The 19,261-nt window shown below is 39.8% G+C and overlaps 1 protein-coding gene across 1 annotated transcript in view; it reads left to right on the forward strand.

Moving 5' to 3' along the window:
* cd2ap (CD2-associated protein) overlaps nucleotides 1-19,261 on the forward strand; it is a 243,817-nt gene that overhangs the window by 120,228 nt on the left and 104,328 nt on the right. Inside the window, exon 3 of the mRNA XM_060851280.1 lies at nucleotides 9,780-9,927. Coding sequence (XP_060707263.1) covers nucleotides 9,780-9,927 — 148 coding nt within the window. The remainder of the gene's footprint in view (nucleotides 1-9,779; nucleotides 9,928-19,261) is intronic.

The following is a 19,261-nucleotide window of genomic DNA, read 5'->3' on the forward strand; positions in this document are numbered from 1 at the left end:
TGGCATTTTGGATAAGTAAATCAGGGCAGGATGTGTACGCTTAATGGTCAGGTCCTGAGGAGTGTTGCTGAACAAAGATCTTTGAGTGCAAGTTCATAGTTTCTTGAAAGTCAAGTATGAAGTAGAAATGATAGGAAGAGGGCATTCGATATGCTTTCCTTGATTGGTTAGAGTATAGGAGTTGGGAGGTCATGTTGCGGCTGCCCAGGATACTGGTTCGGTCACTATTGGAATACTGCATGCAGTTCTTTTCTTTCTGCTATCAGAAGGATGTTGTGAAACTTGAAAGAGTTCAGAAAAGATTTTCGAGGATATTGCCAGGTTTTGGAGGATTTGAGCTATAGGGCGAGGCCAAATAGGCTGGGACTATTTTCCTTGACATGTTGGAAGTTGAAGGCTGACTTTACGGAGGTTTATAAAATCAAAAGGAGCATGGATAGGTTAATATTGAAGATCTTTTTCCCAGGGTAGGGAAATCCAAAAATAGAAGGCATAGGTTTAATTGAGAGGAGAAAGACTTGAAAGGTACCTAAAGGGCAAGTTTTTCATGCACAGGGTCATGCGTGTAGCGAATGAGCTGCCAGAGGAAGTGGTGGAGACTGGTACAATTGCAACATTTAAAGGGCATCTGGATGTGTAAATGAATAGGAAGCATTTAGAGAAATAGGGGTCAAGTTCAGACAAATCGCTCTGGATTCATTTCGGCAATCTGGTTGATATGGGCGAGTTGGACTGAAGAGTTGTTTCTGTGCTGTATATCTCTATGACCCTACACTTAAGTTTTCCAATTAAATGCATTGCAAGAGTAAGCTTTTTTTCAAAAACTCCTAGAATGATACAATAATTGTTGACAGATTAAAAGAATGCAATTAATCTAATTGTGTGCGTCTGAAGGAAAATGTCCATTTTAATCAGGATAATAATCCCTCTGGGCTTCAGTTGTGTCTCTGAACGTAAACCATAATTAAGTGAGCAGGTGACTGTAAAAGGATTGATACCTCATTTAATGAGAAAAATTGCAAGGATTATTGTGCTGTTAAATTGAATAGAATGTATGAAGCTTAAATGAAACTAAATTAAAAATTTGTTTTTATCTATTTATGACTTGTATTTGTAAAAAGCTGAGATACTTGGGGCGGCACGGTGGCACAGTGGGTAGCACTGCTGCCTCACAGCACCAGAGACCCGGGTTCATTTTCCACCTCAGGCGACGTGACTGTGTGGAGTTTGCACATTCTCCCCGTGTCTGCGTGGGTTTCCTCCGGGTGCTCCGGTTTCCTCCCACAGTCCAAAAACGTGCAGGTTAGGTGAATTGGCCATGTTAAATTGCCCGTAGTGTTAGGTGCAGGGGTAAATATAGGGGAATGGGTTTGGGTGGGTGCACTTCGGCGGGTCGATGTGGACTTGTTGGGCCGAAGGGCCTGTTTCCACACTAAGTAATGTAATCTAACTTTTTCGTGCAAGCATTGAGTACAGTTTTACAATGCATATTGTCAAATATTTATGTAATAAATGCATTGTGATTCCTTCAGTTGCATATATTCTTCAAGATCAGCTTGATTGGCAATTTTAAGACCAAGGCTCCAAGCATTTTCTAGCTGTGTTAGCCTAACGCCAAGATTAGGCATGCCAAAATAAAACTCTGCAATCATAGCTATTCTGATTTGAATCACTGTTTGCTCTATATTGTGCCAACTGATGGAAGGGCATGGAGTCCCCACTCTTCATGTGGTCACACTGGTTATAAAGGCCCAACAGCGTGTCTTTTCCCTGAAGCAGCTGAGAAAATCTGGCATGATGGCAAATATCCTTAGAGGTGCGCCATCAAGAGCATTTTGTCCGATTGTATCGCTATCTGATAGGGCAACTGTACCATTCGGAGACAATCACATAGAGTGGTGAACTCGGCCCAGATAATCACAAAAGCCAACTTCCCATCTATAGAATTCATCTACCAGGCCCGCTGTCAAGGAAAGGCCACCAGCATTCTCAAAGATCCATTCCACCCTGGCAAAGTTTTTCGACAACCTCTACGATTGGGAAGAAGGTACAGATGCCTGAAGACACGCACCAGCAGGTTTCGTAACAGTTTCTGCCCTCCTCTTGTTAGAATTCTGAATGCACTCTCAAACTCTTAGCATTCACCTGTACCTGTGGTTTTGTTTTTGCTACTGTATACCTATTATTTACTTATCTATGCTACTTAACTATGTGATCTGCCTGTATTGCTCGTAGCTTTTCACTATGTCTTGGTACACATGACAATAAATTCAAATCAATTCAATTCAATTCAATTCAGGATTATCCTGTAAAGGCAAGGTGTTTCAAATGTTAGAGCAATAAGTGAATATGCAAGGAGGGGAAATAGGCTAAATGACTCCTCACATCTGCTGTGCCATTCCTGTCATTACGATCAATGGCTAAAGTTTGTGTATGTTTTGAATTCCACATTCCCATCTACCCCGATAACCTTGCACAGCAAGAGCTTACTGTGGCCTTGATTTAAAAAAAAAAATTCGTAATTCCAATTCCTTCACCTTCTGACAGAGTTCCAAAGTTGCACAGAAAAACAAATCCTCTCACCTTGGCCCTCAAGGGTACTCCTAAGTTGCAAACAGTGCACTCCACGTGAAGAAACATTCTTTTCATCTCCAACTTGTCAAGTCAGATCAGGATCTTAAAGTTTAAATTAAGTCACTGTTGAGATGAGATTACTTTTTTTAGATTATTTAATGTGGAAAAAGGCCCTTCGGCCTAATAAGTCCACACCGACCCTCCTGAAGAATAACCCACCCAGACCCGTTTCCCTCTGACTAACACGCCTAACGCTATGGGCAATTTAGTACCGCTAATCTACCTAACCTGCACATGTTTTGGACTGTGGAGGAAATCGGAGCACACCCAAGCAGACACTGGGAGAATGTGCAAACTCGACACACAGTCGCTCAAGGCTGGAATTGAACCTGGGAGCCTAGTCTGTGAGGCAGCAGTGCCAACCACTGAGCCACTGTGCTGCCCAGACTCTAGTGGAAGTGGGTTCAGTTGTCCAAATATCCTCATTAAAACAACTGACTGACTTTTTCCAGATATCAATCTCGTTCATCTTTCTCAAACTGCTTGTAATACATTTGCATCTTTACTTAAATTGAGAGACTGAAACTACGCACAGTATTCAAGATATGGTTTCACCAGTGCCTTTTACATCAAAGCATCTCTTTATCTTTTTCTAATCAACCTGTTGAGAAATGTTTTCAGACACTCTGAAGGAGTAGGACTTGAACCCAGGTCTCCTGGTTCACAGGTCAGGGCATATCATCCTTTTGAGTCCATTTCCTCTTGTGTTAATAGATAGCATCCCATTAGCTGCCTTGATTAAGTGCAGCATGTACATACTAAGTTTGTGTGACTCCTACAAAAGAAAGCACCTAAATCCTCTGCACCTCAGAATTTTGCAATCATTCTCTACATAAGTAATAGTTTGCATAGCTTATGTTGTTCCCAGCCAAGTGATCACATTTCCTGACATTATATTCCATCAGAAAAAATATTGTCCTCTCATTCAAACTATTGAAATTCATCTGCAACCTCCTTATGCCGTCTTTACAATGCATTTTCCAATGTATCTTGGTGGTGCCTGCAAGTTGGTTATCATGTCTTCACTCCCCTTATCTGAGTCATGATATCAACTGTTGAGAAAGTTTGAGGCCTCAACACAGACTCCTGCAGAACTCGATTCCTCATGTTCTGCCAATCAGATGATCAGAGGCTCGCAATCTTGTGATGCTAATTTGACACAGAAGTGGTATTCTCCAGCAACAGACTGCCACTGTCAAGCCAAAAGATGTTCTATCTCCAAGGCAAATGACTAATTACATACTTGTGGTTTAGTGCTCATGATACCAACAATGTAGGCTGTAATTCCAATGAGTCCTGAGACTAAATCAAAAAGCACCCCTTTGACTGCAGGTTTCAGCATGCCAACTGTGCTCAACTAACCCATGATTGCAAACTAAAAATATTGTGTTCAGCATTTAATGTGATTCTACTATTAGGGAACATTTACTAATTGTACCTGTGTACAAAGAATTGCCCCACAAACCATTTTAAGATTGGAATAGACTCGAAGGCTGATTCATTATGCATCCTAGCAGCATGTATTTTCACACAGGACCCTTTTTTTCGTAGGTAAAAGCCATACATTCACACGTTGTAATTTTCACTGAAGAAAGGGCTTTGGAGGCCAGCAAAGTCTGCATTCCCATGGGTAATCCCCTGACCAATCAGAAATTATTTGGTTGGTTTGATTTCAATCATTTACATAAGATTCGGTTCCTGCTGTGTCATTATGCCAACCATAGCTCAACCAATTAGCATCTCCTTTCATGCTGCATGCATAGCTTATTAATTATTAAAATGTTTCATTTGTGATGATACTATGTCTTTCTGAGGTATATCTTATCCTGGTTCTTATCAAGACATAAGGTTGAGATGGAAGTGCTGATCAATTGACTCAGTGCCAGTAAACAGTGTGAAGTCTTGGAGTTTTTCAAAAAAAAAGTTGGAACAATAGAAGCAGCCTGAATGAGTGAGGGACAAACTCCTACAGAGCTAGGATTTTTAATTTTAGTTTTTCAATGGAAGTTGCTGGGGTCTTGGAGCTGGGTTTGGAAGCTGCAGTATAACACTCTCTGCTTCTAAGTTTTCTCTTGATGTTTTTCTTTCTGGACTGGAGAATTACATGTCAAGCAATCTATTTTACTGAATTTGCCTTTGCCAAGAGTGTGTTTGTGGGATGTTACTATTTAATACTTAAATAATTTATTGTATTGCTAAATTTTGCAATAGTTAAGTTATTCCAATTTCTTTTTTGTTAGATTTTAACGAGAGTTTATGTATAAAACATGTTTTGCTTCAAGACTGGTAGTTTGACCAATGAAATTGCATTTAAAATCTAATGCCTAGCACTTGCCTTTAAAATAAGAAAAAATCAAGGTCCAAGCTGTCCTTTCTAATTTATTTTCAGTGGGTTTGGTCTGGTCCATTTCAGGCCTGATCAGTGCAAGACACACTGTTGACATCATGTCTCTTCTTTAGAGAGTTCCAGCTGTGTATTTGCACATGGGCGCGAGACTCACTGAAGCAGTTGGAATCAAAATCTTTTTTCCTCTTTGCACATAGATCTTTGAAGCAGTTTCCCTTATTCTATCCTTTGGTGAGATGAGATGAAAGATTAAATTTGTATGAAGTCTTTTGTTGTATGCCTCAATGCCATACTAGATGATGCCTTTACTTTAAGAAAGACTGGTCAGTAAAGTTTCCAAATCAATCACTAATAAATTAATTGCTTGCAGTATAAAACATCCATATGCTGCAGGAAAGTAATCAGTCTAAGCATACACGCTTGTGTGATAGCCACATGACTGCTCCCATGTGTAACAGTCAGCATTGATGACAGACCTGAAGCTACATTTGTTTCCTTGTATTCTGTACCTTAAATTATAGCTTTTTGAGTAATAGTCTGACTTTTAAAAGACAAAAAAAATCTATAATCTACTAATTATTTATTCATTTATTTACACTGGTTAAGTGGTTGGTATTGTACTTTATCTGAAACACTAGTGACAGGTGGATAAGATACTGCAAAGGTTGACGAATAGATGACAAATCTGTATAATATAAGACAACGGCCAAATTAAAGTGTTCCTTTAGGAAACAAGCTTGGCTTTTGGCTGGCAGCAACCGTGAATGGCAGAAATATAAAATTATCTGACGTTGGAAATGATCTAATTGTATTTAAATTAAATAGGAAAAAATACTACCAACTAATTTACCTTGGGATGAAACACCTGGTCTAGATGGGATGCTGACGATCTGCTCATTTTTGAAGAATTTGAGAGTGTTAGCAGGAGTGTGAAGACTTAAATTGAAGTACATTGGGGCAGAATTCAAAGGATTAAGTTTTATTCAACAAACTTCAGTGAATTATTTGAAGCAGCGACTGAGACCAGACAATGTGCTATATGTAGTAAATATTATTTAAATAACTTTTTGAAATACCTTTGATGTGGCGCTACATTGACCAATGAATAAGGTCAGAATTTGGAGCCAGGGTACAAAGATCATAGAGTCCCTACAGTGCAGAAAGAGACCATTCAGCCCATTGAGTTAGCACTGACCCTCTGAAGAGCATTCCACCCAGATCTAACCCTATACCCTATCCCTATAAACTTGCATTTTCCATGGCTAACCCACATAACCTACATGTCCCTGGACACTACAGGGGCAATTCAACATGGTCAGTCCACCTGCATATCTTTGGGGAGGAAACCGGTCCACCTGGAAGAAACCCATGCAGATATGACAAGAATGCGTAAGCTCCAGATAGAGAATGGTCCAAGTGTAAAACTGAACCTGGGTCACTGGCGCTGTGAGGCAGCTGTGTTTACCACTGAGTCAGCATGTCGCCTCTCGGTGAATGAAGATCTGACAGAAGGTGGAAAGTGGGTTCTTGCAACCACGTGCACAAGTTGTTTTGATGATTCAAATTTTGCAATCAAGTCTATGTTTTATTTAGCCGATAGCATAAAATTGAGAGGGGTTGTGAATTTTGAGGATGACTGCAATTATTTACAAGGAGCAATTATTTAACTTAACTTAACTTAATATGATGTAGCTAAGTGTGAAATATTTCCCCAAGTATTATGATCAGGTGTGGAAAACCTATTTCAGATCCTGATTGGACCAAAACAAAACACTTTTACTCTTTTTAGAGGAGTGTTTTGTAAGTTTATCTGATTTTCTGACACAATAGCTGTTCGTCTTAACTGCAACAGCCCAGTAGACCAAACAGCCAGCAGTACCAACCCATGTCCATTTTTTCATGACCATTCCTGCTGTATTTTAGGATTGAAAGCTCTTGAAACTGCTTTCAGAGACTTGAATTAATGCAACAAGTAAGGGTTGGGGTGGCAGCGATATTAGCTAGGAATACTTTGGATTGATATTGGGGTGGGTGGTGTTGGTACCTGCTTAGTTGCTAAGATAGTCGTGGGATGGAAGTGGGCTGTGGTGAGGAGTCAGGTTAGTTTGTTTATGAGACTAAGGTTGGGTCTCTGGGGAGTTGGAGATGGTTGTTTCACTGGGGCTGAGTCTGCAGAAAGTAGATGTCAGGAGTCCACAAGCACAAGGAGTGGGAGTTCGTTGAAGGGAGAGCTGGGTGGAGTTTATTATAGAGGGGTGGTAGGGAAACCAAGGTTGGGTTTGGTGGGGGTTGTATTCGGCCCAAGGGAAGCTTGTTAGGGAATTTGCCTGAGTTGGGCATGGGATGTGGCTGCATTTGGCTGTCTGTAATTCTTCTAACTGTTCCTGGATAACTAGATCTCTTGGAATCCTCTAACTTGGTAGTGGGGACATTATCAGCAGAATCCAGAAATTAACTGAGCCCCCATCAGATGTTTCAACTTGCAGAGCAATTCCCAGGGCGTCCGCTGCAGTAGTTCTGGTGCACAACTCCCATCTGCACTGCGGGACAACTATCGTCTTGAGTGAAGATGTGGTCCACTATTTTTTGATTAGCAAAGTGTAGATATCATATGGTGGTTGGAAAATAAAAATCTAAATGGTTGAAGGGCAAAAGGATTTGATTGTCCAGACGTAGAAATTATTCTAAGAAGCCATACAGATTTATAATGCCATTTTTAAAAAAAAACAAACTGAACAGTTAAGATTTATTTCTAGACGTTAAAATTGAGAAGTGGAGGGTGCATTTTAAAGATATTTTGAAATGTAATTCAACCACGTTTAGAGTACTGTGCATAGTTCTGGTCACTGTAATGCATAAAGGATATATTATGGTCAGAATTGAAGAACTGGCAATGCCAAGAGTGTGAAGGTACATCTACCGGGGGCCAATGAGCAGGCTGAACCTTAAAAACTAAAACAGAAAGGTGACCAAACCGAGATTTTCACTATTATGGTATATTATGGTAGAGTACGCATAGAGTGTGCTTTGACTTTGGATAGAAATAGAGAAATTGAAAATGCCGACTTTCATAGAATCCCTACAATGCGGAAACAGCCTATTTGGCCCAACAAGTCCATACTGACCTTCCAAAGTTTATCCCACCCAGACCCATTCTCCTACCCTGTTACTTGACATTTCCCCTGATTTAACATACCTAGCCTATACATCCTGAGTCAAGTGTGTGGGCTGCTGGAAAAGCACAGGCAGCATCTGAGGTACAGCAGAATCGAAGTTTAGGACAAAAGCCTTTCATCAGGGATGAGGCTTGTGGGCCAAAGTCTGAGAGATAAATGGGGGCCGGGTTTATCTCTCTGACTTTGGCCCACAAGCCTCGTTCCTGACGAAGGGCTTTACTTGCCTGAAACTTCAATTTTGCTGCTCCTCGGATGCTGCCTGATCTGCTGTGCTTTTCCAGCACCACACTCTCGACTCTGATCTCTGGCATCTGCAGTCCTCACTTTCTCTACACATCCCTGAACACTACAGGCAGTTTAGCCTGGCCGATTCGCCGAACCTGCACGTGTCTGGACTGTGGGAGGAAACCCACACAGACTCTGGGAGAATGTGCAAGCTCCACACAGACAGTTGCCCGAGGCTGGAATCAAACCCAGGTCCCTGGCGCTGTGAGGCAGTAGTGCTAACCACTGAGCCACCATGCCTTCCTTGGAAGGTTTTGGAAATCTCTCTTACAGGATGAGGCTTAGGCAAACGGTATAACCGTTTAATGGGAAGTTCGGTTATCATGAGAGAAGAACAGAGGGTTATGATGATGATGAAGTGAGGACAGTTTGGGGGAGGGGGGGGAGCGGAGAAAGAAGTTGGAGTGGAGTATAACACTGATTGTAGACTGGTTAGACCAAACAGTCTGAGAGCTTCATCTTTCATATAATTATTTCTATATAGAGAGCCTGTAATTAGAAAATAACCATGCTGTGTTCCAAACCAGAATAAACTAAAAAGGAGTTCTTTAGCTCCATGAGCAGAGCATCATGGAGATTGAAGATGTGAGTTTGGAAGACAAGCAGAGGAATTGTGGGTCTCTGGTGGTAACTGACATGCATCAAAGTTTTGACAAGAGATCCATACTGTTTTGTAAGGATTTTGTAAGAATTTATAAATTGTGTCCTATGATCTTATACTGCACAACCACCTGATGAAGGAGCAGCGCTCCGTAAGCTAGTGCTTCCACATAAACCTGTTGGACTATAACCTGGTGTTGTATGATTTTTAACTTTGTTTGTTGTGAAAGTGCTGCAGTATGGTAGTATTTAAATTTTGCATTTTTTGTATCCATATTGCAAATCCTCTGCACAAGATCCTACAACATTCTTGTTCAGAAGGAAGCCATTCAGTCCATTGTATCTCCTGGCTCCTGAACGAGCTACCAGACTGATTCAGAACTGCACCCTAGCTCTGTAGCCCTCTGAACTTATTACTTTCAAAGATATCCGGTCTCTTTTGAAACCTCTTATGGAATCTGCCTCTACTACACTCCCAGACAGAGTGCATTCCAAATCCGAACAACTGAGTTAAGAAGTTGATCCACCTCTTACTCCCCAGCTATCTTGGTGGCAATTTGAACTTGTGAACCCTCGTTACTGACAGACCAGCTAGCCAAAACCGAGTATACTCTTTACTCTACTCTGTCAAAATTTGTTAATCATTTTGAGCACTTCAGTCAGGTCACATCTTAATCTTCTCTTCTGCAAGGAGCAGATTATTGCTTTATGCCTGAAACATTTTTCCTTTCTTGCAGGAAGTAAAAAAGGATGCAGATGCAAAAGAGGAAAGCCCAGTGACTAAACGAGAAAAATCTGGAAACGTTGCCAATCTTGTACAGCGCATGAGTCATTTTGGATTCCCAATTGTTGGTTTGCCAGCTCAACCAAAGTCTGTCAGAAGAAGTAAGTTACAGCACTTGAGTGATTACTGATTCTAATTTTAAGGCAGTAAAGTACTTCATAGAAATAGTGATTATTACACTTGGGATACTCCAATAGCAAACTTAATGCACAACAGAGCGGTAAAGCACTAAACACAAAAACATAAGAAATAGGAGCAGGAATAACCATTTGGCACCTCACATCTATCCTGGTGTTCTATAAGAGCATAGCTGATCTCCCCCGGATCTCAGGAGTATGGTGGGTCATCATACTCTAAACTCCCTGGTCCTTCAAAAATCTAGCCACCTCCTCTTGAAATACTTTGTGATTGAGCAGCCACAATTTCTGGAGTAGAAAATGTCTTTTTGCACCACAGTTTCAAATGAATGTCCCCTACTTTGCTATTTCGCTAGAAGTGGAAACATCTACTCAACATTTAGGCTTTGAAGCTCCTGCAGAATCTTGCACATTTCAATAAGATTACCCTTCATTTCATCTAAACTGTCATGACTATAAGGGCCTTATCTGTTTAGTCATTCTTGATTATTAACCTCTTCCTCCCAGTATTCGGACGAGGTGAATCTCGTGAACAGCCTCCAGTGCCAGTACACCCTTTCTTAAATATGGAGGCCAAAACTGTACTCCGTAGTTTGGATGTGGTATCTCCAAAATCATGTGGAGTTGTAACAAGACTTCAAGCATTGAGCATTTGATTTTGTAATAAATGAATGCCGAATGCTGTGAACATTGGAACAAATCTCAGTAAAGCTTGACCAAGTCTGGCAACTCATGCCCAGAGATACACACTGAGCATTTTAACTGGAGTGTGACTGATATAGTTTCAACCTATTAGATATGAATATATCCACATTCTTAACACTGGTTTTACATCTTTTGGGCAACATTCGCAGCCATTTCTGTAGAAAATAGACAATGTGACAAACAAGAAACAGTACAGCATAGGAGCAGGCCCTTCAAGCCAGTGCCAACATGTTTTGCCCTTCCAAACTAAAACTAGTCTCATGTACAGGGTTCTTATCCCTTTATTCTCTCCCTATTCTTTTATTCATCCAGGTACTTCTTGAATGCTGCAGTTATCTGCTACCCACACGTTCCAGATGTTTTTAAACTCTTCCCTGCACCATTTCCTAGCCCCCCTCCCCGTGCACGTGCACACACACAATACCATGTGACTTCACCTTTTGTACCAGGCAGAGTTGGATGCTGCAGATGCCGGAGATCAGAGTTAAGATTAAAGTGGTGCTGGAAAAGCACAGCAGGTCAGGCAGCATCTGAGGAGCAGGAAAAGCACCGCTTTGGGCAAAAGCCCTTCATCAGGAATTTAGCCCTAATGCCTGATGAAGGGCTTTTGCCCAAAATGTTGATTTTCCTGCTCCTTGGATGCTGCCTGACCTGCTGTGCTTTTCCAGCACCACTCCTTTTTAGTACCATTCTGCCAAAAAGGATCTTGTCAAAGTATTTACTGAAGTCCACGTAGACGACGAGAACTGCTTTTCCCTCATTAATCATCTTTGTTACATCCTCAGAAAACTTGATCAAGTCAGTGAGGCATGGTCCCCCTGCACAAAACCATGCTGTCACTAAAAACTGTACACATTTGCTTCTAAATGTGAATAGATAGTGTCGCTGAGAATCTTTTCCAATAATTTCCCTACTACTGAGGTGAGGCTTACAATCCTGTAATTACCTGGATTATCCCTGCTACTCTTAAACAATGGGATAACATTAGCTATTCTCCAGTCCTCCGGGACCTTACCTTTGGCCAAAGATGATACATAGATGTCTGTCACTGCTCCAGCAAATTGTTCTCTTGCCTCTCTCAATATTCTAGGATAGATCCCATCAGGACCTGGGGACTTATCTACCTTTGACATGCACAACACCTCTTCCTTTTTAAGAGCAACTTGGCTTAGGAATTCAATACTCCCTTCCCTGATATCATCCTCCACTAATTCTTTCTCTTTGGTGAATGAGTACAAGAAGTATTTGTTTAGGATCTCACCTACCTCTTCTGGTTCCACACACAGATTTTTCTTTGTCCTTGAGTGGGCCAATCTTTCCCTGGCTTACCCTCTTGCTTTTCATACTTGCATAAAAAGCCTTCAGAGTCTCCTTAATCTTATTTGTTAACAACTTTTTGTGACTTCTTTTAGCCCTTATAATTCCTTGTTGAAATTATTTCCTATTTTCCTTATATGCTTCAAGGATTTCATCAGATCCCATTCTCCTTGACCTTGTGTATGTTTCCTTTTCTCTTTTTGATCAAGTTCATAATGTCCCTGGTTATCCAAGGTTCACAAACTTGCCATACCCCTCCCATTTTAGCACAAATGTGCTGCTCCTAAACTCTTAACAACCATTTACATTTAGGTTTGTTTTCATGTGGCTTCATGTTTAATGGATTTTGCTTTAAAAAAAATGCCACTCTTTCAAATATCTCCCACCTCAGTCAGGCTCACTATCAACTAGAGGATGTGCCAATTTTGATTAAGGATAATCTTGGTATAACATACCAACAATATAAATTATTTTACTTATGGCATATTGCTGCTATTTGTATTTCAGTCATGTACTTTGTCTGCTGAAATTGACCTGAGTGACTAGAAGCAATGATCCAAATCATACTTTTCACTGAAAGAAAGTCAGTCCGAGTACCTACCTGTGGTACATTTTATAGTTTTATTATTTTCCAGTGAAGTTTTCATCTATTGGAGTCAAGTGGTGAAGAGTAGAAGTGAAGTGCTTGGCTGCTCTTTCATGTGCAAGGGGCGACTGGGTGTTTTAACCAGAGGGTCGTCATGTCTCAGGAGAGGGGAAAGGTTGAGAAGGAGAAACTTTTATTGTAACCTTAGCTGGTGTAGGAGTTGAACCCATGCTCTGGGCATTACTTTGCATTGCAAATCTGCTTTCCAGCCAACTGAGCTAACAGACTAACTGAATGGGCAAATCACATTTTAAGCTCACCACTGTAAAATTATCACCACCCTTTCTGCTCCCCTCAATAGCAAATCTGGAACAAGCAATAGTTTGGTTGTTTGAAAATCTGAGGGATTGTTGATGTTTCATTTCATCTAATTCAGTTGAAAATGGCAGCCATTGAAAACACATGTTTCACTCAGTAGCCATTGTGAACTGGAATAAATTAGAGTTTTGTTTATGAGATGACACTGACTGACTTTCAAAGTCCATGACATGGAAAAACTATTAATAATCAGCAAGGTCCAAAAAATGCAGTAATTCTATTTTCAGAATTATTTTGCTCTGTCTTAATGGTAATTGAAGCTTAGGGCAACTCAGATACTCTGATTTACCAATCTGAATTGCTACAGTGGGCAAGGAGACCATTTAGATCATCTTGTCTGCACTGACACTTCAAGAAAACATTGAGGTTGTGTTAATCTCCTGTTTTCTCCCCATACCCTTGCCCACTATTTCTATCCAAACAATCATCCAATGTCACCTTGAATGTCTCAATTGAACTTACCTCCTCCACGCTTCCAGTCGGTGTAATCCGTACCTTAACTAGCTGAATGACTGTCTTGTTGCCTCAGATTAACATCAATTCTTCTGCATGTCACTTTAAATTGATGCCCCTATCAGCCTTGTTCCTTTAACAATTGGAAGGAGCATTTCCCTACCTCCGTATTTACTCTATTCAGCCCATGCATGACTTTGAATACCTCTGTCAAATCTCCTCTCTGCCTTCTTTCCAAGGAGAATGTTTCCAGCTTAGTCAGTCTGTCCTCACAGCTGAAGTTTCTTATACCTGGGACTATTCTTGCAAATTACGTCTGCATAGTCTCTGCATTCTATCTTTGCTGTACTGTGGTGCCCATAAATGGGCACATTTCTACTGCTGAAATTTAACAAGTGTCTTACGCTCCTTCTTCTTGTATTCAATGCCTTAATTAATAAAAGCAAGGAAACCATTGGGGTCTATGATTTCTCACATGTTACAGGTCGGCTGACTTGAGGTGGCTTGTCTCAAACTTTAAACTTGATCTTTCTTACTCACTCACTTGCTCACTTTAATTTCTTAGTCTTATAGTTGCCACCCTTTCATTAACTTCACTTTCTTCCCCTTATTCTAATTTGGCTACCTTTTTATACTAAGATATTATTTTAGCTCTTACTTGAATTGTACACATTTGTAATTTACAGCTGTTTAAGGACAGTCCCTACTGGCAGTTCCTAACAGCCAATTAACTCAGGTTTTCTCTGTCTCTCTCATTTTTTTTCCAGCTCACTGCAGACAGGTTGCAAGCAGTTGAATAATGTGTGCTCAAGGTGGGATCCATTTATGTTAGACCCCTACCCCAGGGTTTTTCCGTTAATACTTCAGGGCTGTTTGTGTCATTGTTGTGGCTGCTAATTTGCATAAAATGACCCATAATCAGAATGGATAGATATTAGGCAATATATTTTAGTAGCAAATGTGTTGCTGGAAAAGCACAGCAGGTCAGGCAGCGTCCAAGGAGCAGGAGAATCGACGTTTCGGGCATGAGCCCTTCAGGAATCTTCAGCCATTCCTGAAGAAGGGCTCATGCCTGAAACGTCGATTCTCCTGCTCCTTGGATGCTGCCTGACCACCTGTCCTTTTCCAGCAACACATTTTCGGCTCTGATCTCCAGCATCTGCAGTCCTCACTTTCTCCTAATGTATTTTAGTTGTTGATATGCAGAGGGACCTAGGTGTCTTTGTGCATGAATTGCAAAAAGTTGGCTTGCAGGTAATTAAGAACACAAATGGAATATTGCCCTTCTTTGGGAGAGGGGTGGACTTTTAAAAACTGGAAAAAATGTTAGCTTGGGGAACTATCATTACTTTATCAAACAATGGCAATGAACCCTTAATATGGCAGATTGTGTCTCATTTTCATGTTTCACTTGAAAAGTGTCGGTTCTGATTGTGCTGTCCTCCCTCCATATTAAAGTATTGAACTGAGTTTTGATGTGTGCAACAGTATTAATTCATATGAAGAAAACTTATATTTTTGTAAATAATTCTCTCTGGAAAGTAGAGTATAGATTCTTTGGAACAATAAAGGCATACATGATCATCTTGACCTATTACTCATTGTTTTCTTTAAATCTCATCTTGTTCTCCTTTGTCCTGCTTAGACTTCCTTTTGAGAACCTAAGACAAAGATGTCTGTTTATGTGTTAGTATTTGCATGTCATCCCTTAGGCAATGTTTGAATATCTATGCTCTATAGCAAGTACCTTGTTAACTCACTTTAGTAAGTTGACTTTATTATTCATGCATCAGTGAAGACTAGCTGAGAGAACATAAGGAGCCAAGGAAGAAATGACACCCCTGAGAATAAGTCTTGGTCACAAATGTGGTGTTTGTCCCTTCTCATTCCCTTTGCTATCTCCAATGCCATACACCTTTTTAACTTTTTAAAACTTTTTTCTATTCCATTTATGAAACTTTCTGGTTTCACTCGCGTTTGAGTTATTGAACATGAAACTGTCTTGAGCATGCAGGCACATCCTTTGTGCCTTGGCTTTCTGCCTATTCCCTCTCTTTTGTCCATGCTGTATTTTGTATAATATCTTGAAGTATGGGGTCAATTTTTTGATGAATGCTTATGATGCTGAGGTTTATTAGAATCGTTTGTTTTTAATCTGCAGTGACTTCTGGTTACCATCACTGAGACCTGGAGCCAAAAATTTAAGTTTAATGCAAGAAATATGAAGCTATTGTCTCTGATTTCTATGAGCTCCAATCCTCAATCTATTAGCCTATCTGTTTCTGCAAGATAAACCTAGCATTATGAAGCTTTGTGAAGTGCATGACTGAATAGTAATTTTGTAGCATGTCTTGTAGGGATAAAATGGTTTCTTTGCCTTAGATTAGCCTCCTCTCTTGTTATCTGTTAGTTTTGTCCTGTGGAGATCTTTATGCTCATCTTATATACCAGGATAGGACAGCAAGGTTTCCTGGTTGTTTCCTCAAGTCGTACCATCATAGGACAAGGTATGTATACTGATTAGCATCTTTGCCAAATCAGTGTTGTGCAGAGGGATCTGGGTGTCCTTGTGCATGAATCACAACAAGTTGGTTTGCAGGTAATTAAGAATGCAAATTAAACATCATCCATCATTGCTAGAGGATTGGAGGTTAAAAACCAGCTGTGTAGGGTTGGCAAAGAATAAAGGCATTAAGGGTTTGATGAGTGGATAGGTAAGTGGGGCTGAGTCCATGAAAAAAGATCAAGCCACGATTTTAGAGTCATAGAGATGTACAGCACAGAAACAGACCCTTAGGTCCAACTTGTCCATGCTGGGCAGATATCTGAAATTTAATCTAGTCCCATTTGCCAACACTTGGCCCATATCCCTCTTAAAACCTTCCTTTTCATAAATCCATCTAGATGGCTTTTAAATGTTGTAATTATACTAACCTCCTCTGGCACTTCCTCTGGCAGCTCATTCCATCTTCTGCATGAAAATGTTGCCCCTTAGGTCCCTTGAAAATTTTTCCCCTCTCACCCTAAACTGATGCTGTCTAGTTCTGAATTCCCCCAATCAAGGGAAAAGACCTTGTCTGTTTACCCTATCCTTGCCTCTCGTGGTTTTATAAGGTCACCCCTCAGCCTCTGACAGTCCAGGGAAAACAGTCCCAGCCTATTCAGCTTCTCTATATGGCCTCAAACCCTCCGAGTCCTGGCCTGATTTACCGTTCCAAAATGCAACACATTAAATTTATCTAAATTAAGCTCCATCTGCCATGCCTTGGCCCATTGGCAGATCAGATCAAGATCCTGTTATACTCTGAGGTAACCTCCTTCTCAATCAACTTACTGAGACATGATTTTCTTGTTGAATGGGGGAGCAGGCTTGAGGGGTCAGATGGCTTATGCCTACTCCTGTTTATGTTCATGTTCTAAGTGGCCTGCCTATTCATATGAACATATCTTTCGATTCCTTCAATGATCTGATCTTTCCAAACCTCTACAATGTTTTTCGGTCCCATAATCTTTGGTGCACAGTCCCTGTCATAACAACTTCGCTCGTCAGTATATTTAACTAATTATACACTGCATGCATGCAGTTTGGTCTTGAACTGGAAGCAGCAGACAGCGGATGTGTGTCTCAGCAAAAAGTGAAGCAATTTAGCTATGATTGTTAATTGCAGCTTATGAGCACTTAAAGATCAAAGTCAGTTCACTTAAATTCCTGCATACAATTACAATTGAGGCTGTATTGTGTCTTTTTGGAGAATATAGATTGTGCAATGTGAATTATATTTTGTAACTTTTAATATTCTGTGATTGCTGGTTATAAATTGTTTCCAGAATTGCTTGTGTAGCAGTAAACTGAATCATTGTAATATCTGTTTGTTTGTCTTTACAAACTGTTGATGCAGTAAGACTGCAGTCTAGTCATGAATGATCATCTGTTGCTTGCTATATATTCTTGAAATATTCTGACTAGAGTGACATATTTCTGATTTTTATTGGACAATTATCTACATTTTGGGTGCTTTCTAATGATCATATTGGATGTTAAGTGTGTGATGAGACCGATTAGACATGAGATTAGATAAACATGAGTTGGTTTGGCTTGACATCCCACCTGCTCTCGTGGGAATGTATGTAATAACATGTCTGAAAAAGTTGTTTAGGAAATATCTAAATGTGTGATTAGTATGCTATTACGTTGCAGAAGAATGCTATAGAATGAGGTGTGGATATTGTGAATTTGATTTCATATATGTCTTTAATATATCAGATTAAGTTGCCAGTAACTTTTGGCAATCAATAACATCTAATTTGATGGATTGTTTTGACAAAATGAAACTAAGCCAGAGTTTGTTTTACTTATGTGTCTGCACTCAATAAATTGATCCTGGAATACATTTAAACAAAAACCACTCTTATTTGAGGCCAGCAACTTTCTATGTGAAGGATGCATTTTTCACAGCTTTAATGGAATCCTATTGGAAGCATCTAAAGTTTTATGTAATTTTAAATTTGGTGACCATTTAGCAAAAATGGAGTCATTGGTATTGCAGTTGATTTGAGCCAAATTCAATTGCCTTTGAAATCTTTATGCATAAATGGACATTTTCAGGATGACGCTACCAGAACTTACTATTGGTTCTGTAGCTAATTCTGGCATCACTACATTTTCTTGTCCATCCCTAGTTGCCCTGAATAGGTTTGCAACTACCTAAGCGGTTGTGTAATTATAAAGGATTTTTCTGGACCACCCTGGAGAAGTATAGAATTAAGATCTTGTGCAAATGAGCTTATGAACAGAACTGAGAAGAGGTGACAGATTCTATTCCTTAAATGATGTGAGTGATTGTCTTCCATCATTTCTGGCAACTTTTGTGTACTGAGAGCTCACTTCAAATTGTCACCTTTTGCCTGAGTAATGAGCAGTAATTAATCTAAACTATATTGTTTCAACTTAAGCGCTGTGGACCATTTGTAGTATTCAACAGCTCAAAATGTTTGCACATGTTGGCCAGACTTGATACATGACTAAAAATGAACTTCGCTGAGTAATATTCCCACTATGTTACAATTAATTCATGAACGTATTGTTTAAGAGTAGCCCAAATATGTAAAGCTGTCATGTACAGCATTATAAGCAAACCTTTTGTCCTTTTATTTAAACAGCTGCTAAACAAAATGTGATTTTAATAATCTCTTTGACTTGTTTCCATGAAACCGACTAATGGGATTCCTTCAGAGATTCAGGTGAAGACTGATAACACCATGGGGAAAATTAGAGTTCCCTGCATGACTAAAGATTAAAGTAAAACAGTAAAAGATAAACTTTGATAATTTAACAGTACATCAAATTTGATATAAGTACAGAAAAGAAAAGACAAAGAAAATAGATTTAAAATAAAAAAAATCCATGTTATAAACCTACATAGTAAAGTGCAGTCAAAGGAAGGGTTGAGTTGTATAGGGACCTAAGAGGATATCATCTGGACAGAGAATGTTATTGAGATACTAAATGGCTTCTTTATACCAAACTTCACAAAAGGATGCCACCAGTGGCACAGTCAAGGAAGAGATGCTTAAAGATTGACTTTTCTGCTTGAAAACTGCTAATCGGTCCAGATGGGATGCATCCCTTGCTGCTGAGGGAAGTAAGGCTAGCAACTGCAGAAACTCTGACCAAAATATTCAGTTCCCCTTGCCTTTGGTCCTATGGAACTAATCTATGTAAATATTATGTCTGTCTTAAAATTTGCGGAGAAGTAAGACCCAAAACTACAAACCACTTAGTTTATAGTTGATGAGGAAGATTTTCAAGACAAAACAAAAATTGAAGTGGAAATATGAGTTAATAATGATAACATGATT

The sequence above is a fragment of the Hemiscyllium ocellatum genome, chromosome 3 (assembly GCF_020745735.1).
Source record: "Hemiscyllium ocellatum isolate sHemOce1 chromosome 3, sHemOce1.pat.X.cur, whole genome shotgun sequence".
NCBI classification, from domain to species: domain Eukaryota; kingdom Metazoa; phylum Chordata; class Chondrichthyes; order Orectolobiformes; family Hemiscylliidae; genus Hemiscyllium; species Hemiscyllium ocellatum.